This window comes from Ambystoma mexicanum, chromosome 13 (genome assembly GCF_040938575.1).
Source record: "Ambystoma mexicanum isolate Mex_15411 chromosome 13, UKY_AmexF1_1, whole genome shotgun sequence".
NCBI lineage: Eukaryota > Metazoa > Chordata > Amphibia > Caudata > Ambystomatidae > Ambystoma > Ambystoma mexicanum.
In genome coordinates this window covers 159,076,217-159,094,276 of record NC_090938.1, presented here as the reverse complement: position 1 = coordinate 159,094,276, position 18,060 = coordinate 159,076,217, and the positions used below count along the sequence as shown (strand labels likewise).

Genomic DNA, 18,060 nt, shown 5'->3' with positions numbered 1-18,060 from the left:
TGCTCTCAAGGGGATTCTGGGAATTGCCGTTCTGAAATGAAGAAGGGAAAAACATGGCCAGAAAATGCACTTTGGGGTTTGGGGAGATAATGAGCAGTCCCAGGGGTGGCATTCAAGGCACTATTTTTTTGGGGGGGGGACTGGGGCTCTCCCAACTCCCCCACTTCATATATCTGTGGCAGGGATAGTTCTGTCTTAGTAAACCCTCTTTCCCAGATTGAGGAGGACCCCATGCCCCCCCTCCCCTCACCCCTCCAACAAGGTCTTGCCTGCACACATTGACAGCGCATTTGGTCTACTAGTTGCTATCTTCCGATCATGTGTTGAGCTATCTCAACACATGCCTTTCTATTATGGTGATGCTCAAAGTAAAGGATTTTCCAAGTTGCAGATTAGTATACCATCACCTTTTCGGAGACCCACCGAAGCAAAGATTGTACTTTTGGCACATCCTGCTCCAAGCACCCAGTTTGAGACATATATTGGAATGTCCCTCTGTGCGCTGGAAAACGGGTTTCACTTTTCCAAACCTCTGAAGACCAGTTTTTGCAGAATACATTCTACAACAGTTACATAGCAGAGAAGGGTACACCTGATCGCATTGTTTGCCTCGGTGAATCAAGTACCAGTTTTAACTTGCAAAAAGGCAACTTCTTCCAACGGGAATGTTGGTGTTCACACAATGTTTATGTTGAAGCAGCACTTCTAGGTATTTTGCTGTGCACTGGAAAAATGTTACTTTTTGGGAGGAGCCTGTAAAATCAGCAGTTTAAAGCCACTTATGCAATGACTAGATACTCTGTGCTGGCGGTTCCCACTATGCGTCATGCAAGCACCACACCAAGAACGCCATCGGAAAGAGTGGGAAACAGTTTAATGCGAGGGCCTGGCACTAATATACAAAGCATCACAAGTATGTACATTTCAGAGGAGGTGGTGCAAGGGATAGCCCTGTGCTCCTTTCCAGGGATGGCTACTCTTTCCCTGCTTCGTCAGGATTCTTTGGACTAAACTTGTCCTTTAGCTTCTTCCAGATTCCTTTTTTGGCGTCTTCCATCTGATCGAGGCTGTCTGTAACAAGACGTAAAAGATACAGGTCATTGCCTCATATTCCACACTTCCTCACCCACAAAAGACAAACCACACAGATGACCTTTTCATAAAAGTAAGGCAGAATCTTTTGCGTTATTGTTTTAGCATGTTTACCTCAACACCAACACTAGGATTCTGGGCTAGGACCTGGCCTTCAACATCCTGGGCAAGCCCCCCCTTTTATGAGAGTCCAGAATAGCTTATTCTAATTGGATGGATGTTCTCACACAAGCAATCAGAAGAACAAGTTACTCACCCCTGGTAACGTTCTTTCGATTGGATGTTCCTCCCACGTATTCCTCATCTAATGATATAATCTTCTAGCGTCAGCTGCATTGGAAAATTGTTTTCGGCAGAGGGTGCTGTGCTTCGATGCAGTCGACTCAGGTGCCTTGAGGGCTTCCATCTCAGAGTCGACATCATAGTTGATATATAAAGCAGGCGCAGCGCCCGTTGGCTTGTTCTGTTTTTACACCTTCCTTATACAAAATTACCAGCATCAGTGAGTCCTAGACAGTACCAGTCTCTCAAAGAGCGTAAAGTGTTATGCTTGGAAATTCTACAGCGGGGTAGGCTGGGAGGGGCGATGAGGAATGTGTGGGAGGAAACATCCAATCGAGTGGAGTGGGTCAAAAGGAGCACACATCAGAAATGTGAATACCAAATTAAGATTCCAAATTAGGACTTGAAAAGGTGTAGGAGGGAACACGTTAGTGAGTCCCTTAAGAAATTGAATAATCAATGTAATTTTAAAATACAATACTTCCTCTGCTTGAAGATAGTAAGCGCTGCCAAGTATCCTTTAATGGTCCCAATCTGGAGCCCCAGATTAGCCAAATGTAACAAACAATTCAACACAATAGGTGTATTGCATTGAAAAGGGCCAACATTCTTTACCCTACATCAGCTGCAGAATGTGTTCCAAAGGCAGTGGTATAAGGATTTTTTTGCTGTCCCTCTGGACCAAAGCAAAATCTCCATTACGTTGTCTGGAAGGTCCCAATCCTTGTATCTCAACCTCTCAGAAACCATGCGTGTAGGTTAAGTGTTTTGACCTCTGGATGGAGAACCAACCCTCTTCTCTCAAGAGAAGGTCCTCTCTTTGGGGAAGACACATTGGAGGGCAGATGACATGTCCCAAAGGTCCAGGTACCATGTCCTCCTTGCCCAATCCAGGGCAATAAGGATAATGGATTTCCCGACCTTTCTTAACCTCTTGATCACAGGAGGAATGACGGGGACTGGAGAAAACGCATATAGGAGTGGAAACTCCCAATCCAGTACGTACGCATCCTGTAGAACTCCTTTTGGGTGAAATTACCTGGAGCAGAACAGTTTGTACTTCTGGTTAGCACTGGTCGCGAACAGATCTACGTGAGGGGTTCCCCAAAGGGTTAAGAACTCATGAAGGACCTTCTGAGCCAACTCCCACTCGTGGGAGACGGTGCTCTGCCTGCTCAGAGAGTCTGCTGCTGTGTTCTCTCCAGCTAGGTGAACTGCCGACATGGAGATTCCTTCTTGAATTGTCCAGAACTGCATTGTCTCTGCACAGTGGTAGTGAACCTACGCCTCCTCTACTGTTGAGGGAGTACATGGCCACTGTGTTGCCTGTCATTATCAGGACATTCTTTCCTTGTACAGAGGGCACTAGTCTGCCCTCAGCTCCAAAGGATTGATGTGTAGTTTGGACTCCGATGGAGACCAACGACCGCTAATTGTCACATCGTTGCCATGGGCTCCCCACCCTGTGAGAGAGACGTCCGTAACTACTATTATCTCCGGCCATGGTTGCCAAAAAGGTGCTCCTTTCAGAATGTTGTCTTTGCAGGCCCACCACAGAAGGCTCGGAATCTGAAGAAGGTCTGACATCTTGCCTGAGAATTGGGACCTTGGAGTCCTTATTTATTCATTTATATAGCGTCGGAGCCCACAGGCATCAGGGCGCAGTCAGGAAAGCAGTGAAAAGGAGTCAGAGGAGAACATAAAGGAACAGCTTATTCAAACAGGGCAGTTTTCAATTGCTTCCTAAAGCTCATCGGATTTCTATTGGTGCGCAGAGTTTTGGAAAGTTTGTTCCATGCCAGGGCAGCCTGCACCAGGAAGAAACGGCCACTACCTCTAACCCGCTTGCTCTTGGGACACGCCAGGCGCATGGTGTCAGCAGGCCCAGTAGTTCTGGCAAAGTTTTGTACCGTGATACATTTTTTGATATGCCGAGGTGCTTGTCCATGAAGACATTTACGGTCAATAGTAAGTGTTTTAAACCAAATTCTAGCTTTCACTGGAAGTCAGTGTAACTCCCTCCTATGATTCGAAAGGGGCTTGTGTCCGGGGACACTCTTCACTATCCGAACTGCATCATTCTGCAAAATTTGATGTCTTCCCAAACATCCCTTGCTAGCCCCAACCAGCAAAGCACTGCAATAGTCGATCCTGGGCATTACAATAGCTCGAACCAGCGTAGAGCAGTTTGTTTTGAAAACATATGGTTTAACCAATCTCAGCAATCTGAGGTGGTATGGGTTTTGCTTATAACACTTAATATGGGCATTGATGTTCAAAAAAGGTTAAAAAATTACCCCTAAAGTTTTACGCTGCTTTGATATAATGATGTTCAATGTCAAAATCGATATATTGAGTGTGGAGCTTGGCGCATGCTTGGGAAGAACCAAAAATCAAAATCTCTGTTTTATCTCCATTTAAGCACATTCCGTTGGTAGCCATCCAATTTTGTATTGTTCCGTAGATTATAGAGATTTTCTCTGTATCTTTCACATAGTCCCTACTCAGTTCCCTTTAAGAGCCGAGTGTCGTAAGCATAATTGGTGAACTGCGCTCCCAGTTTATCTAAAAGATCAACTAACGGGTCGGCTGTATACATTGAATAAGGATGGCAACATACAAGCGCCATGAGACACCCCGCAATCAAGCAATTGTGGTCCAGAGAATACATCGCCCCAAACAATTCTGGACCTCCTGTTGCTCAATAAGGATCTAATCCATCCAACTGCCTCTTCAGAGCAATTTCCTAGACTCTCAAGAAGCTTATTATAGTCCACAAGATTGAAGGCTTCCGATGGATCCAATAACATCAGCAGCTCCAATTTGCTTTCATCCATAATTTTAAGCATTTCAGTTTGTAGGTCCAAAAGGGCACTTTCTGTACCGTGAAACGATCTAAAACCCGATTGTCTGTGGTGCATAATGTCAGCCTTTTCCAGGTGGTACTGCAACTGTAAGGTGGCTAACTATCTTTAGCAGAAAAGGGCCATTAGTTATGAGCCTGTAATTGGTTTAAAGTTTGTAATCGAGTACGGACTTCTTAATGAGTGGATTAACCAACACACTTTTTTTCTTTTTTTTTTTATATGTCAGGCCCTTCATTCTTCATAAATGTACCACTGTTGAAGCGAACAAGAAAAGGAATAAAAAGTTAGCTATTGTCCAGAATGAGCTTGGATGGAAAAGTTGGCCAAAGCACATGTTTGACTCATTTTTTTTAGAGTTCAGTTTTTTTAACAGTTTTCTGGATGACCGTAGGAAATTTAGGGTGACAAAATCCAAGACCCTTAAAAAAAAAAAAAGATCAAAAAAAGAGTCCATCGGCGACCCTCTGCGAGAACGAACATGGCTCATTGACCAGTTCTTTGGGAAGGTACCCACTCAAGAGTCCGCAGCCACACTTTAGCTCACTGTACCTTGCACAGATGGGAAATATCCATTTGCAGATCAGTATTTGTCCCGCCCACATGGGCTGTCCAGCACATAAATGCTATGGCAATTCCCTTCTAAACAGAGTACCAACAGCAATCCCATACAGGTGTTTCAGCCTTGTTGGGCCTCATCACTGAGGTGGAGCTGTGCCCATGGGCTATGTTTTTATTATTTAAGGGACTTAGGTTTAGTCACCCTAAATTTCCTAGGGTCATCCAGACGTGGACCCCTTGCTCACTGTGCTCAGAGAGGCACAGCTCCACCTCACCGATGAGACCCAACAAGGCTGAAACCCTTGTATGGGGTTGCTGTTGGTACTCTAGTTCAGGAGGGAATTGCCATAGCATTTTGGTGCTGGACTGCCCATGTGGGCGGGACAAAAACTGATGCACAGTTTATTACTGTGCTTGCCGCCATGGCTCTGTCAGCAGAGTTGAGTCCTGATTGTAGAGGCTTGCACATAGCCTCCTTGCCGTCTCTTACAATGCTCAGGAAGCCGTCTCTCTCTCTTCCCCTTGGAGAATATGGTCAGCCGCCATAGCTACACAGTCCCACAGGGTGAATGTGAATTTTGACAAAGCGCAAATGGCATTTGCAGACTTGAGCGCCATGCTTCCGGCAGAAAATGCCTTTTTTTGCCCAAGCATTGAAACGCTCATCATCCCTATCTGGTGGGAAGGTAGGGTATGTGCAGTTTGTTTTGAGGTACATGTCGCTACCTGAACAGCTCGGGTCGCTACTAGATGCGCTGTATTCTTATGTAAGGTTTTTGTTCACCGATGGACTCGACTCAGGAACCTCCCAATTTGCTATGACCCTTTTCTGGAGAGCCACATAAAAAGGAAGAATGGGATCCTTTTGTGGATCTTCAGGTCTGCTCCATCATATGAAATCAATGACTCTAGTAATCAGGTGCCTATAGGAGGCATCCGCATGTTCTGCTCAGTCTGGCTTGCCATATTCCACTTCATGAGTGTGTCAACCCCACTAGCTGTTTGCAGATTTTCATACTAATCTTTCAGTCTGGTTTCTTCAGAAATCTAACTTTTCTGGGAAGTTAGGCGTGTCCAGTTGCAATCCAAATGTTGGAATGTCATTGTCTGAGGGTTCATAGTCCTCAGAAATTCAAGAAAAAGAGTTAAGGAAGTCCTTTTTTGGAAATGGCTTGTAAGATCTGGATAGAGAAGGTAAAGGCGTTGATGGCTTTGGCACCACCGGTGTCGACAACTTTTTCGTCAATGGCGTTGACGCTAAAGGTGTCAACGACTTTGTCGATTTTGACTTCGTCAGAGCCCTCGAAAGGCTTGACGCTCGACAGACTGACGATTTCTCATTGTGTGGAGATCTCAAAGGATCTCAGGCTTGCGTCCCGTGCTCGAGGGTGTGCAGGATTTAGCCTTTTGTCTTTCCTTGTTTGCCTTATATGGCTCGACAGGAGCATAGCTTTTCACCGGTATCAGGTAATATTATCCCCACCTAAAATATCACCGTATATATGGTAATCAGGAACGGCCATAGGCATTATTTTTTGTGGGGATAATATTAGGGTTTTTTGGGAGCGGGAGTTGCAGGGGTGTCCGCCGCTCCTTTTAAAATAATACTGGGGGTTGAGGGGGTGTCCCCTGCAGGTTCCATGCCTTAATATCGGCATAAAAATATGGCAATATTTTTACAGGGATATCAACACATGGAACCTTTTCACCTTGTCTTTGAGGGCGTTGGGGCCTCTTTCTCGAAGATTCTTAACACTTCCTGTCTGAAATGTTCCCACTCAGCAGGAGTGGAGAACTTAGTAGGACAGGCTATACTTCTCTCCAAAGAGGAATCAGTTGAACCTGAAGAAGGGCACCTACAATGTATTTTTGTCGATTTCTTCTAAGAAGAAGAGGAATGGTATGACCCGCTCCGGGAGAGTGATCGTTTTTGGACCTTTTCCTTCAAGGAGAGACAACTTACGACTAGTCGCAAGATCGTATTTTCGATGAAGACTTCGAAGGGGATTTAGTAGGGGTCCTACCCGCCGCTAGTTTCCCTTTATGCTCTTTCAGAGCCTTACCAGTCATCGACTGACAGTCCGCGATTTTATGTTCAACGCCAAGGAACCACAGACACACTCGATGGGGGTCCGTGAGGGACATCTTGGTTGGCGCCGCAGTTGTAGCACTTCTTGTACCCAGACTTGGAGGGTCTGGGGGGGGGAGTCGAGGGAGCTGAAGGTGAGGACATCTCAACAAGGTTTTTTCACAAAAAACAGAAGCGCGCTGTATTTCTCGAAGCGAATGCTCTCACAGAAAAACTGAACTGAAGCCAACGTGTGCTGTGTGTGCCCTTTATATACCAATGATGACGTTGACTCTGAGATGGAAGCCCTCGAGAGACAAGAGTGGACCGCATCGACGCACAGCAGCCTCTGCCAGTAAAAATATTCCAAAGCAGCTGACGCTGTATGATATTATATTGTAGGATGAGGAATACTTGAGGACACGATCCATTTGAAACATGTTGGTGTCTTCATTATGTCCTTCTATTTCCAACACTTACTTCACGTCTGCTTGAGGACACTATTTGAAATAGTGCTATATGCCACACCCTCTTCAGAATAAAAGAATGGAAGTTCAAATTCACTGTTAAGAGTTTGCAAGCATTCACTTAACAGGAATTCCCATTGTGTATCTGCTGGCAGCTAAAAGGAATTGCTTGCTGATGATCGCATCTTTTTTCATCTCGGTCATGCATACCTTTTCTATGTCCTTGAAATAGTCATAGGGGCTGAAAGGAAGCATATGCCTGGAGCACAAGAGTCTCTTTCTCTGGCCTCAACTGGCCTGTAGACGTGTACCATTTGGATGCTCCAAACTGCTGGAAGGCCATACGGAACGATGGACACAGGCGGTTCATGCACTACAGAATCTATGCTAGTAGAAACTGCGAGTGGTTGAAGCTCCCTCTGCAAACACTTGCCTTTGAACATTACAGCACTCTTACCTGTTGCCAGCACCATTCTGCATTCTTCCGCTGTCACTCCGGTAAAGCTTGTATCCCTCAGCCTCGGATACTAAGAGAGAATGAATTAATTGACATGGGCAAACTGTATTCTTAACTCCTTTGACGACTTGTGCAGTTAAAAGCACCAGTATGTGTGCTGGAAACCAAAATGCTGCATTCAATCTCAAAAGCAGTGTCAGCTTTCCTCTGACAGAGAAAAGGCAGTTATGATATGTGGCAAAGAACAGGGTAGACCATAATGTTTCCTGGCAAATGGGATTGTAATGAGGAGGGGGAAAAGCTAAAAGCAGACCACCTGGAAAGTCAATATGCATCTCCTGCAAACATATTGGAAGAGAGAGTGGTCCATATACTTAACGGACGAAAGGAAAAGACAGCATTTATAGGCTTTGCTTTGAGTGCAAGTCTCAATCGAACTGAATGGTTGTTCACAATTTGATTTCAGTGACCGGTTTGCTTTAAGTTCTGTATGGGCTGAAATTAGGCCTAAACACAAAGCATTACCATAATTCAGGATGGACTCAAGGATAGCAGATAAATAGTTGTATACAAAGGTATAGCATGAGTAGGCTTCCTTAGTCCCACATAAAATACACACTAGCAGCTCTCAGACACATACACCCATAAATGAACAGATGAGCAGGAAAGGAGTGAGCTCGGGAGCATAATCAATGCCTTCTTTTTTGGGTGTTTTTAAATGTTTTATTTGTTTTAGTTGATATACAACTTTTTCAAATAGTTCATGGTCAAAACATTTTTGTCTAGGTAAAATGACATGAACACTCAATTATACACAATCTTAATAGAACCAATAGTACTCCACCTTCAGTAGGGTTATTTTCATCCAGAACAAATCAATGGAATACACAAAAAACAAGTCACATTTATCTTTGGTGCTGTTTAGTTAGAAGTTCTAGTTTCCTTAGATATCTGACCACATCCATGTTCAGAGATAGAATATGTGCACCGAGTATGATTACCCACAACTCATTCATTGAAAGATTTCGAAAATCACACAGGTGTTCATGAAAATATTCTGTTTGCATACCTTTCAAGATTTCACATTCCAACAATACATGTTTAAGAGTTTCCCTATGCTCCAACTTCAAACAGTATGTACACGATGGATCCATGTGAATTGGGGATTGCGTTGCTAAAAGAACTGGTGGGGCATAAATTAAATCCGATTCTCATAATGTCCACTCTAAATGACACTTGGTTGGATATTTTGGTACATCATTACTTTTTTTTTACGATCAAAACCTCAGTTCCGGAATAGGTTTTAGTTCAGCTACTGTTCTCTGGTGTTCATCCAATCATAAACCCACCATTTCGATTTAGCTTTCCGTTGGTTACCAATTATAAGGTCCAAACGTATGTCTGCTAATTTCATTGACTCACAGCAGACTTTGCTCCAAGTGGCCAAAGGTTTATTCTCTTCCAGCCCGGCTTCAACCGCCATCAATAAGCAGGCTTGGTATCACTCCTTAGTTTTACACTTAGCATAAAGCGAGATCGCATTCCAATTGACTATGGCCCCTAATGATAGAAGTCCTATTTCGTGTCTCGCCACCTGTATAGGGAATGATTTCGGAATTGGCAATGAGGCTTTCCAAAAACAGCCCTCGAGTAAGGTCCAGTCTGGTGGGGTCTCAGGTAATTTGGTATGTGCACCATATGTCAAGACTGGAACCACCTTACCTTTATAGTATGTTATTACAGAAAGATAAGAATATCTCCTGTACTTGGCATGGACCAGTTTTGCTTGTGATGCTAGAGTTTTGCCTTGTGCATTAGGTCGTTGTGGTATGGGGCTTTGATTTTATTGTCGCTGATCATCTAGCGTAAATATTTATGCTGGTGTATCGGCTCAAGGCTCAGGCCAATGACCGTCCACTTGAAGGGACGTTTCAGTTTCTTGGTGTTGCAGTGCCACTTCATGATGTTTCACTTTGTCACATTAATTGCAAGCTTGTTTTTATCAGCATATTTCGGCAGATTTTGGAGTTGCCTTTGAAGGCCAATCAGGGTGCAATCAATGATGACCAAGTCGTCAGCATAAATCAGGTTTGTGAGCAAGCGACTCCAAAGTTTCGGCAGGAAAGAATGGGAAGCCTGAAACACACTATTCGCGTCTCTGATGTAGAAGTTAAAGAGCAAGGCCTTAAAAATGCAGCCTTATTTGATCCTGCGGTTGGTGGGGGATGGGTAGAGATAATAGACATTGTTGGTTTAATTTAATCTGTATAGAAGTGTCTGAATAAAAGTGTTGTATTGTGTGTAGAATGTATCTTGGGCAACCGGCGTCCATCAGTTTTGACCATAATAATTTGCGAGATATCGAGTCGAATGCGACTCTGAAATCTAAAAATCATGGCTATAAAGGTCGATTTGCAATCTGGATTTATTTTTTCAGGGCAGAAAATATTATAAGGTTTATGGCAGTACCCAAGCCCGCAACAAATCCTGATTGGTGGGGCGGGTCAATCTGATTGCCAGCTATCAGCGTTTGTTTAGGTCTTTAAGGATGATCCTAGCATACAACTTCCCTGGTAGGTCGAGTAACGCCAAAGGGCGATAATTCGCCAGTGACTGTCTGTCACTTTTCTTATATACCGGTACTATGCGTGAACGTTTCCATGATGCCGGTTATAGTACCTACAGTTTTGATCCTGCTGAACACCATGTATAGTATACTAGCCCATTTATCAGGGTTTTCTTTTAGGACTGCGTTAGAGAGCCCGTCCGGGCCGGGGGAAATCGAGACGTGCTCAGTTTTTGTAGTAGTAATTTTATGTCCAGCAGGTCAAAGTTAGGTTGGGTCTGCTCTTCTTTCAGAGAAGTGACTGAGGTGATGTGTTCCAGATCTGCATAAATTGCACTATAATAGGATGTCTAATCTGCTTCAGAAACCGAGTTCAGCAGTATGCTTGCGCTGAAATTTGGCACTTGACTCAAAAGCCTCCAAATTGTGGCACTGGATTTGGTCACAAAGGAAGACAGCATACTTTCATTATCTGCCTGGATCTTTGTTTTATGCTGACGAACAAAATGATTGTATTTTGTACACAAATGTACAGTTTTGCTGCATGTGGTCTTAGTTGAGAGTGCCTTTCGTTGCCTAATATCCCTTAGTAGCTTTTTAAAAAAACTTTGCTAAGGTCTGATCATAGGGATATTTGTGTTTGTAATGTACTTGTGTCTCTATTTTTTTGGGCTGCATAAAATATTTGCAGTTCGTGGGTGTAATCCACCATGGAATCATTTTGCGTGGTGTTTTCTTGCTTCCTAAGTCTAGCAGAGAGGAGGTCAAGCATAGGCGGTGCCATTTGCTTCTTTTATGGCCCTGCATGATAGATACTGGTTGCCCAAATGTTTGGCTGGGGGGGTGGAGGGTTGGAGTATGTTATGATCGCTAAGGGATGGGTCAACGATTTTAAAGTTTGTCACCAGAGTTAAAGCAGTAGCTGTGAGAAATGCGTAATCAATTAAGCCGTGGAATTTCCCATTTTCCATGTGGGTTTGGGTGGGGCGTCGGCTTTACAAGATCCATTTAACATTGGCAAATTAGGTTCACCGATTAGAGTTTGCCATCTTTTGACATAATTTTACCTTCTTATTGTGCAAAGTTTTTAAAATCCCCAGCGACCAGGACTGTGTAGTTCTCAGGGTCGCATGCAATCATATCAAGCATTTGTGTGATGTTATTAAAAAATGCTTCATCCTCCATTGCTGCAGGATTCCAGGATATATTCACAATAGCGAATTTGTTGTTTTGGCCATTACATGCACCTTGTAGTGTTAACTGAACCAGTTGTAAGCAGGAGTGAGGTGAGGTCCACGGGGTTAGGTTGGCATTTATGGCTTTTTTGGTAGCAATTAGTAGTCCCGACATGGGGCCCCCTTTTACCTGCTTAATAGCAGGTATCCATGCAATTTCGTAATTGGGCCTTACCAGCCGATCCCACAACCAGGTCACCTGCAGTATTATTATATCATACAATAGTAGGTGATGGGCAGTCTTAGGGTCCAAAAGATGTGCAAACCCTCTTGTGTTCCAAATTGCAATCTCATACTCAGAGGGATCAGATTGGACTTGGCTCTACATGTTCGAGTAAATTCTTTGCTTGTTTCGCAGCATTTCCTTAGCCAGGCCCATGATACCTGTGCCTCTCCTTGCGAGCTCCTAGCCGGCTCTTTCAATTTAGCAAGGGGTTCTACTGTGCGATTGTTGCACCCATTCTGGTTATCCTGATGCTTCATTTCAGGTTGCTGAAATCTCACCGTTCTATAGGTTTGTGGTGTTTTCGGTGGCCTTGCATGACCTGTTAGTTAGGGTTTTAGCTAACTGAAATGTATTTGAGATGGACAATTTTATACCTTTTTTTGCCAAGGCTGCTCTTTCCTTTCATATGTATTCTCTTACTATTTGTGATGATACTCTTATGTTCACGGTATTGAATTTGCGTGTTTAAGAATTGGATAGTTTGTATGTCGTTAAATTTTTACTCTTTTCAGCATCTTTATCTCGCTAAATACAGTTATTATAGTTGTTTTTTTGGGGTAGGGGTCACCTCTCTTTCTATCTAACATCTGTGTGGTGATACATTTTTGCTCTTCTATGGTGTAACTTTTCCCAACATGGGTTAGGGAGGTACTATTTTCAGTCGGACCTTTCTCAACTAGAGGAGCAGAGGGAGAGAGTACCTCGCAAGGCACGTCCATATGGTTACTCTGCCTATTCAATCTTTGGGGCAAGGCTATTGCCTTGTCTAGGTCCTGTGCTTTGTCATGCTTTAGTGTAATTGAGAACGAGGGACCCCACTTAGCGCTATTTAGGGGCAGATTTCTTTTTTGCTCCAGAGTCAGGAAGCTATCGCCCACATTTCGGAGACTCACTGCTTGGGCAATTTCGCTTGGTTCAGCGGGGAATGCATCTCCCTCTGGCTACCTCTACATGTCTGGTAGAGTTGATATTGAATACGTAGAGCAATTCATACAATCATTCAAGGAGGGGTGGTGGGGGGGGGAATCAGGCGACCTATCAGTGATCATGCTTGGGCATAGTTGGGCATGGTTGCTTTCATAATTGTCTTTAGTGTGCGGTATCTTGGGCTTAGATGTTACAGCTTTTCCCTTAGCAGGAGTGGTGAGAGCTTTAATGAATGTCTTTATGTGACATTTAGGTACTTTGCTAGCAGTGATTTGATGGTTTGAGTTCACCTTTTTTCCAGAATTCTGGTGACAGTAATTAGCCGTGCTTTGCCTTTCTTGTTTTTGCGAGGCATTTTGAATACTTCAAATACACTTTTTGCAGGGGCTGTCAATTGGGCGGTATCTGAATCAGTTGAAGCATTTACCTTCAATGTTTCAGCTAAAAAGTTTCTACCAATTATGATGTCATCGTCTATGCCTACAAGAGAGGAAAGTCACCCACTGCCTGGTCCGTCACCTGAGGTGGCGAGTTTGAATGAGCTTGGTTTGAATGCTCCACTTCATCCGCCATTAATTGGGCTGTGGAGGTTGGCTGACTTGAAGTTCAGTTAGGGCCATGGGTGTGGAGGGGGGGGGGGTGGATTCCGACAACTCAGCATGGCCACTATGGAATCTACTTTTGCTTCTAGATGGCACTGTTAAGGTTCTCCAATTATCGACTCTATTTTATTGTCCAGCTTTACTAACAGGTCATGATGGAGTTCAGCAAGGACGCGTATGGCATTATCAGTGTGTAAATGCTGTTGTTCAGCGCACTTAACATAGCGCCATTGTTTACAAGTTGTGATGGCGCCAGCCCAAATGAAGGACGGGGGGGGGGCGCTGTACAAACAACAGCCTGGTAACATGCAATATGTCTGATAAGGACTCAGAGGAATAAGGATACAGCACAGGGGACTGAGACACCTGGCCCTCGGATTGAGTCTCAGGCACGACTCTCGCAGCCAACACAGTATCATGGATGATCAATGCATTCTTAGAAACTCGCCCACAGAGTCATACTGCTCATGTTGGCACCCATTCATCACACTTCGGCCTTTGCCACCCTAAATTCCAGTGATGCCCTCTGTATCTCACCAAATAAATGCTCCAGGGCACCTTACAGTATGTTGTGCAACCTGCTCACTCTACAGGTGTACTAAACATGGGAGAGCAGCCGTATGACAGAACCTTGTTAAATGAATAATATGCCACTGCACTTTTAATACTCTATAGGTCAAAGTACACTGATATTTGTCAAGCACAGTTACAGTTATTGGGGTATTGGTGCCAATGCACAGTATGTTGATGGTCTTGCATCTTTTCCATGGTGCACCTGAAATACTGAATGGAAGGAGGGTATGACAGATCCTTGTTCGGACTCCTAGACAGGAGCATTAGCATATATGGTCCTGTAATTATTTCCAAACAGGATGTACCCTCTGCAGAGAAATGTTAAACCTCCATTAGCCAATCTATCCTTATTACTTTTTAACAGTGGCTGCAGAGTGGCAAAGATTAATTCTAAAATGGCTGCCCACATGAATACATTTGAAAGCTGAGATGGGGCACATTTGCATACAGTACCGCAGACGATTGCTTCAATATTTTAAAAGAAAAAATAGGCCTCATACTATTCTTTTAATGAGTCTGTGAATTGGATTACATGGTATAACACAGAATAAATGCACAGTGCTTAAGAAACAAAAAATAGTGTATTCTTACTTTCTCCCTGTAAACGTTGCTGTTGATCCGGACCAAGCTATCAAACATCAAGTCACAGGCTTCAGGGCTGGCGATCTACAGGGAAGCAGAAGGAGAGAAGATGTACATTACATTTATGACCAGTACATAACTGGGTTCATATTTCACGTTAAAACGCATTTGTCTCTTGCTTATAGTTACAGTTGTTAGCTCAATAGTACCCAGGCTATTCTGACAAGGTCAGTACACTTGCCCTGACAAGGCGGGGGGGGGGAGGGGACACTAGTCAACTAAGCATGGGAGGGGGTAGACAGAGAACTAGAGACAGTGGTATCAGAGAGGGCACCCCCCATGTGCCAGAATATTTGTATGCAGACCCCATGAAACCTATGCCATACCTCTACGAGTGTCTAGTCAGTCTTGTTCAATGCAGGTACCCCAAGCCTGAGCGAAGAGACCGAAGGGCGAAGCAGCAAGAGTATAGTGGAACAAGAAGGGAAGTAGAGACACATGCGTACTCCAGCACTGCTTGATGCTAGAAGCACCGGAGAGCGAAAGAGCAACCAGATGAAGCCGCAGCGGTAGGTGACCACCAGACTATCCATGCAGAGTCACCAGAGCATACACCCAGGACCATGCAGATCCCTAGAACACCTGGGACCTAATGGGGAGCTATCCCTACTCTCCCAGATTCACTTCTCAGTGGTCACCGCGGCTATGGGTCTGGAGTCACAAAAATGAACACTGACCCTCTATCCGACAATATGCGGGAAGCCCGTGCACAGAAAGTGGATGGGGCTTAGCCCCCTTTTTAATGGCTCTTCCTTGCACACGTCATGGGAGGGGTAGACCAAGAAGGATTGGCCAGGAAAGTTAGTCAATCCCAGGAGAAACAGGGGGATATAATCAGGAGACAGATACTGGAATTGTGGCTTTTTCTAGTGAGGTCAGAGATGGGGGGTGACCAAGAGACCAGCAGGTGGCAGCGGCGGCTTATGGGGCAGGTGAGGTATTGGCTTAGGGGTGGAAGTGGATCTGCAGTGTGACTGTGCGCGATTAAACAGAGAGGTTAGTATAAGTAGTGAATGTAAAACTTGCAACAGAGGGTGTTTGAGTAGATGGTGGGAGGAGAGTAGGAGTCGGAGGTGGACAGTAGTAGGAGGAGCACAGTAATAGTATGGAAAAGGAGAGTCACGATGTCAAGGAGGAATGGGGTGACAAGCAACATCAAAGGGTAAGATCAGGCGAAGTAAAAGACCAAAGGGATATCAGGAATGAGTGAACAGGAAGTAGTCATAGTAGAGAGGGAGAGGCGAGTGTGGATGTGCAAGGACAACCTGAGTCCAACCAGAGTATAGTAAGTGAAACACAATCCAAATTCCTGTTACAACACTAACAATTGGATAGAGTAGGGACAATTTGGAAGTCCCTGGTGGAAGTTAGACAGCCAACGGCTTAGTTCCCCATCTTAAGCATGTCAGTATATATCACTAACAAAAAACATTGTTAAAGGGACACTATGGTTAAGTTGCACTACTACAAACCTATCCCCTTTACTGAAAAAACAATGCTAAAGGAAGGGTCTGGTTACAGTGGCCTACTAAAAACCTATCAACTTCAGTGCAAACACGTTGGTGAAGGGACGTTATGCTTCAGTTGCCCTAAGAACAACCTAGCAACTTCAGTGCACAAACTTTTGTTACAGGAATCTTACAGCTACTTTTCACTAACACCAACAACCTATCCATACTATGCTTACAAGTAAAACCGAAAACCCCCTGAAATTTGCCAGTTATGGTAAGATAAGCAACAATAACTTGCGCCACCACTGTGCACTGCTAAGACTTACACCCTGACATCAAAGATGACATCACGCCCGGCTGTATGAGGCCCACTGGAAAACAAGGAACAGCAACCTGCAGTGTAACATGGGCGTGTTAAATGTTGCATTAATTTGATTGATGTGTTGCTTGCCTTTCCATGCCCCGTGAAACATACACACAGTCTATGCATTGAGCACTGTGACGAAAAGAGTCAAGAGTTCGCCTGCGGGTCGTACAGTTGAAGAAAACATGTAACTGCAGGTGAGACAGTTTGTAGTGAGTCTGCAAAATGGCAAAGCTGGTGCAGCTTGGACACGCACAGACTAGTGAATGTAAATGCAAGTAAGCAAACAGCAGAATGTTTAGAGCGCAAACAATGTCAGTGGTGGTTAGAAAAGTACTGTAGCTGCATGGGTCGCACTGAATAATTTTCTTCCTGCTCCACGTAATGAAGCTGTGTTTTGCGTTGTTGTAAACATTCTTGTATTCCAGAATGTATGCATCTCTGTGAACGCTACTCCTGTGGCTAATAGGGTAGCATGAAGTGTTTGAACTGCATGTGATGACAACTGAAATGGAAGCACAAGGGACCAGTGTGCAGTCTACCGCCCTTCCAAAATTGCAGTAGGGTACTTTCATGTACAGCATTTTCCACATCTACTGCGGCCAACAACAGGGGCACTCCTGTAGGGCAGCGGAGCTATAAAACATCCTTGTAGACCATATGCCGTGCTACAGACCCTTACCCTGCAAAGGGCACTGTATTGTGCATGTACTGCAACGCGCTACTCTACAGAGGTAAGGTACTTGGAAGTGCGTGGGAAGGGTCCGTCCGGGAGCATGATAATGACTGGTAGAAGGGTCCGTCCGGGAGCATGATAATGACTGGTACCTATGTAAGTGAGGGCCACCCAATAATGCCGTCTCTCGGCACGTCCCCTATGGTATCCATGCAGGTGCTACCCCTTCCGTACCGGGCCTTTCCTGCCATTCCTTCTGTGGCATGTGTTAGAAGACCAAAATAAATGGAAATTAACTGGGAAAGGAAAAAAGGGAAATAAAGAAAGCACCTTTCAGAGATACACAATAGAATTGCCAATGAACGGATTCCGGACGGGAGGCATGGCACTGTGCAAAACACTGTACTTGAATCGGTTGGAAAGGGGTGCTCTGTAGAAAGAGGTTTCTTTATGTGTGCATAGCATTTTGAAGAGTTGTAGTGCGCAACACTTACTACAAAAACGACTTTCAAGAACGGCTCCAAAGCAATTTCGATGGGGTGTGCAGAAATCAAGATGGCAGGCATAGTAAGATGAACATTATTGCTGGGGAAAACTGTTTGTGCTGTGAAACGTCATATTGCTATGTCTGAAGTACACCATTGGCACATGTCGTAGAAAGGCACAAATACACTTCTTTGCAATGTACCACGCTTTCTCCATTTGCAGACCAAATGAAAAATAACGCAGCCACATCGGTGTCTGCATATGCGGTAGAAAGTTATGCAGGAGAACGAAAATAGACGCATGACCTGAGCAAGTGCCTCCTTCATCGCAAACGGCACTGAAACATGTTGTGCAATTTTCCCTCCACAACGAACAATAATGTCGGCATGATTGCGCGTTTCCAAAGTGTCACACAGACAAACCAAAATCAGTCACCTCATTGTAGGTACTCCATAGCACTACACATCCACGTGATAGATTCCAAAATGAGCAGCCATCAATGTATTTCGAACTCCCCCCAA

At 44.4% G+C, this 18,060-nt stretch overlaps 1 protein-coding gene across 1 annotated transcript in view; it reads right to left on the bottom strand.

Moving 5' to 3' along the window:
* Positions 1-857: 857 nt before the first annotated feature.
* UQCC2 (ubiquinol-cytochrome c reductase complex assembly factor 2) overlaps positions 858-18,060 on the bottom strand; it is a 92,536-nt gene continuing 75,333 nt past the window's right edge. Inside the window, exons 2-4 of the mRNA XM_069633521.1 lie at positions 14,512-14,586; positions 7,792-7,861; positions 858-1,071 (exon numbers count right to left, since the gene is read on the bottom strand). Coding sequence (XP_069489622.1) covers positions 974-1,071; positions 7,792-7,861; positions 14,512-14,586 — 243 coding nt within the window. The 3' untranslated portion in view covers positions 858-973. The remainder of the gene's footprint in view (positions 1,072-7,791; positions 7,862-14,511; positions 14,587-18,060) is intronic.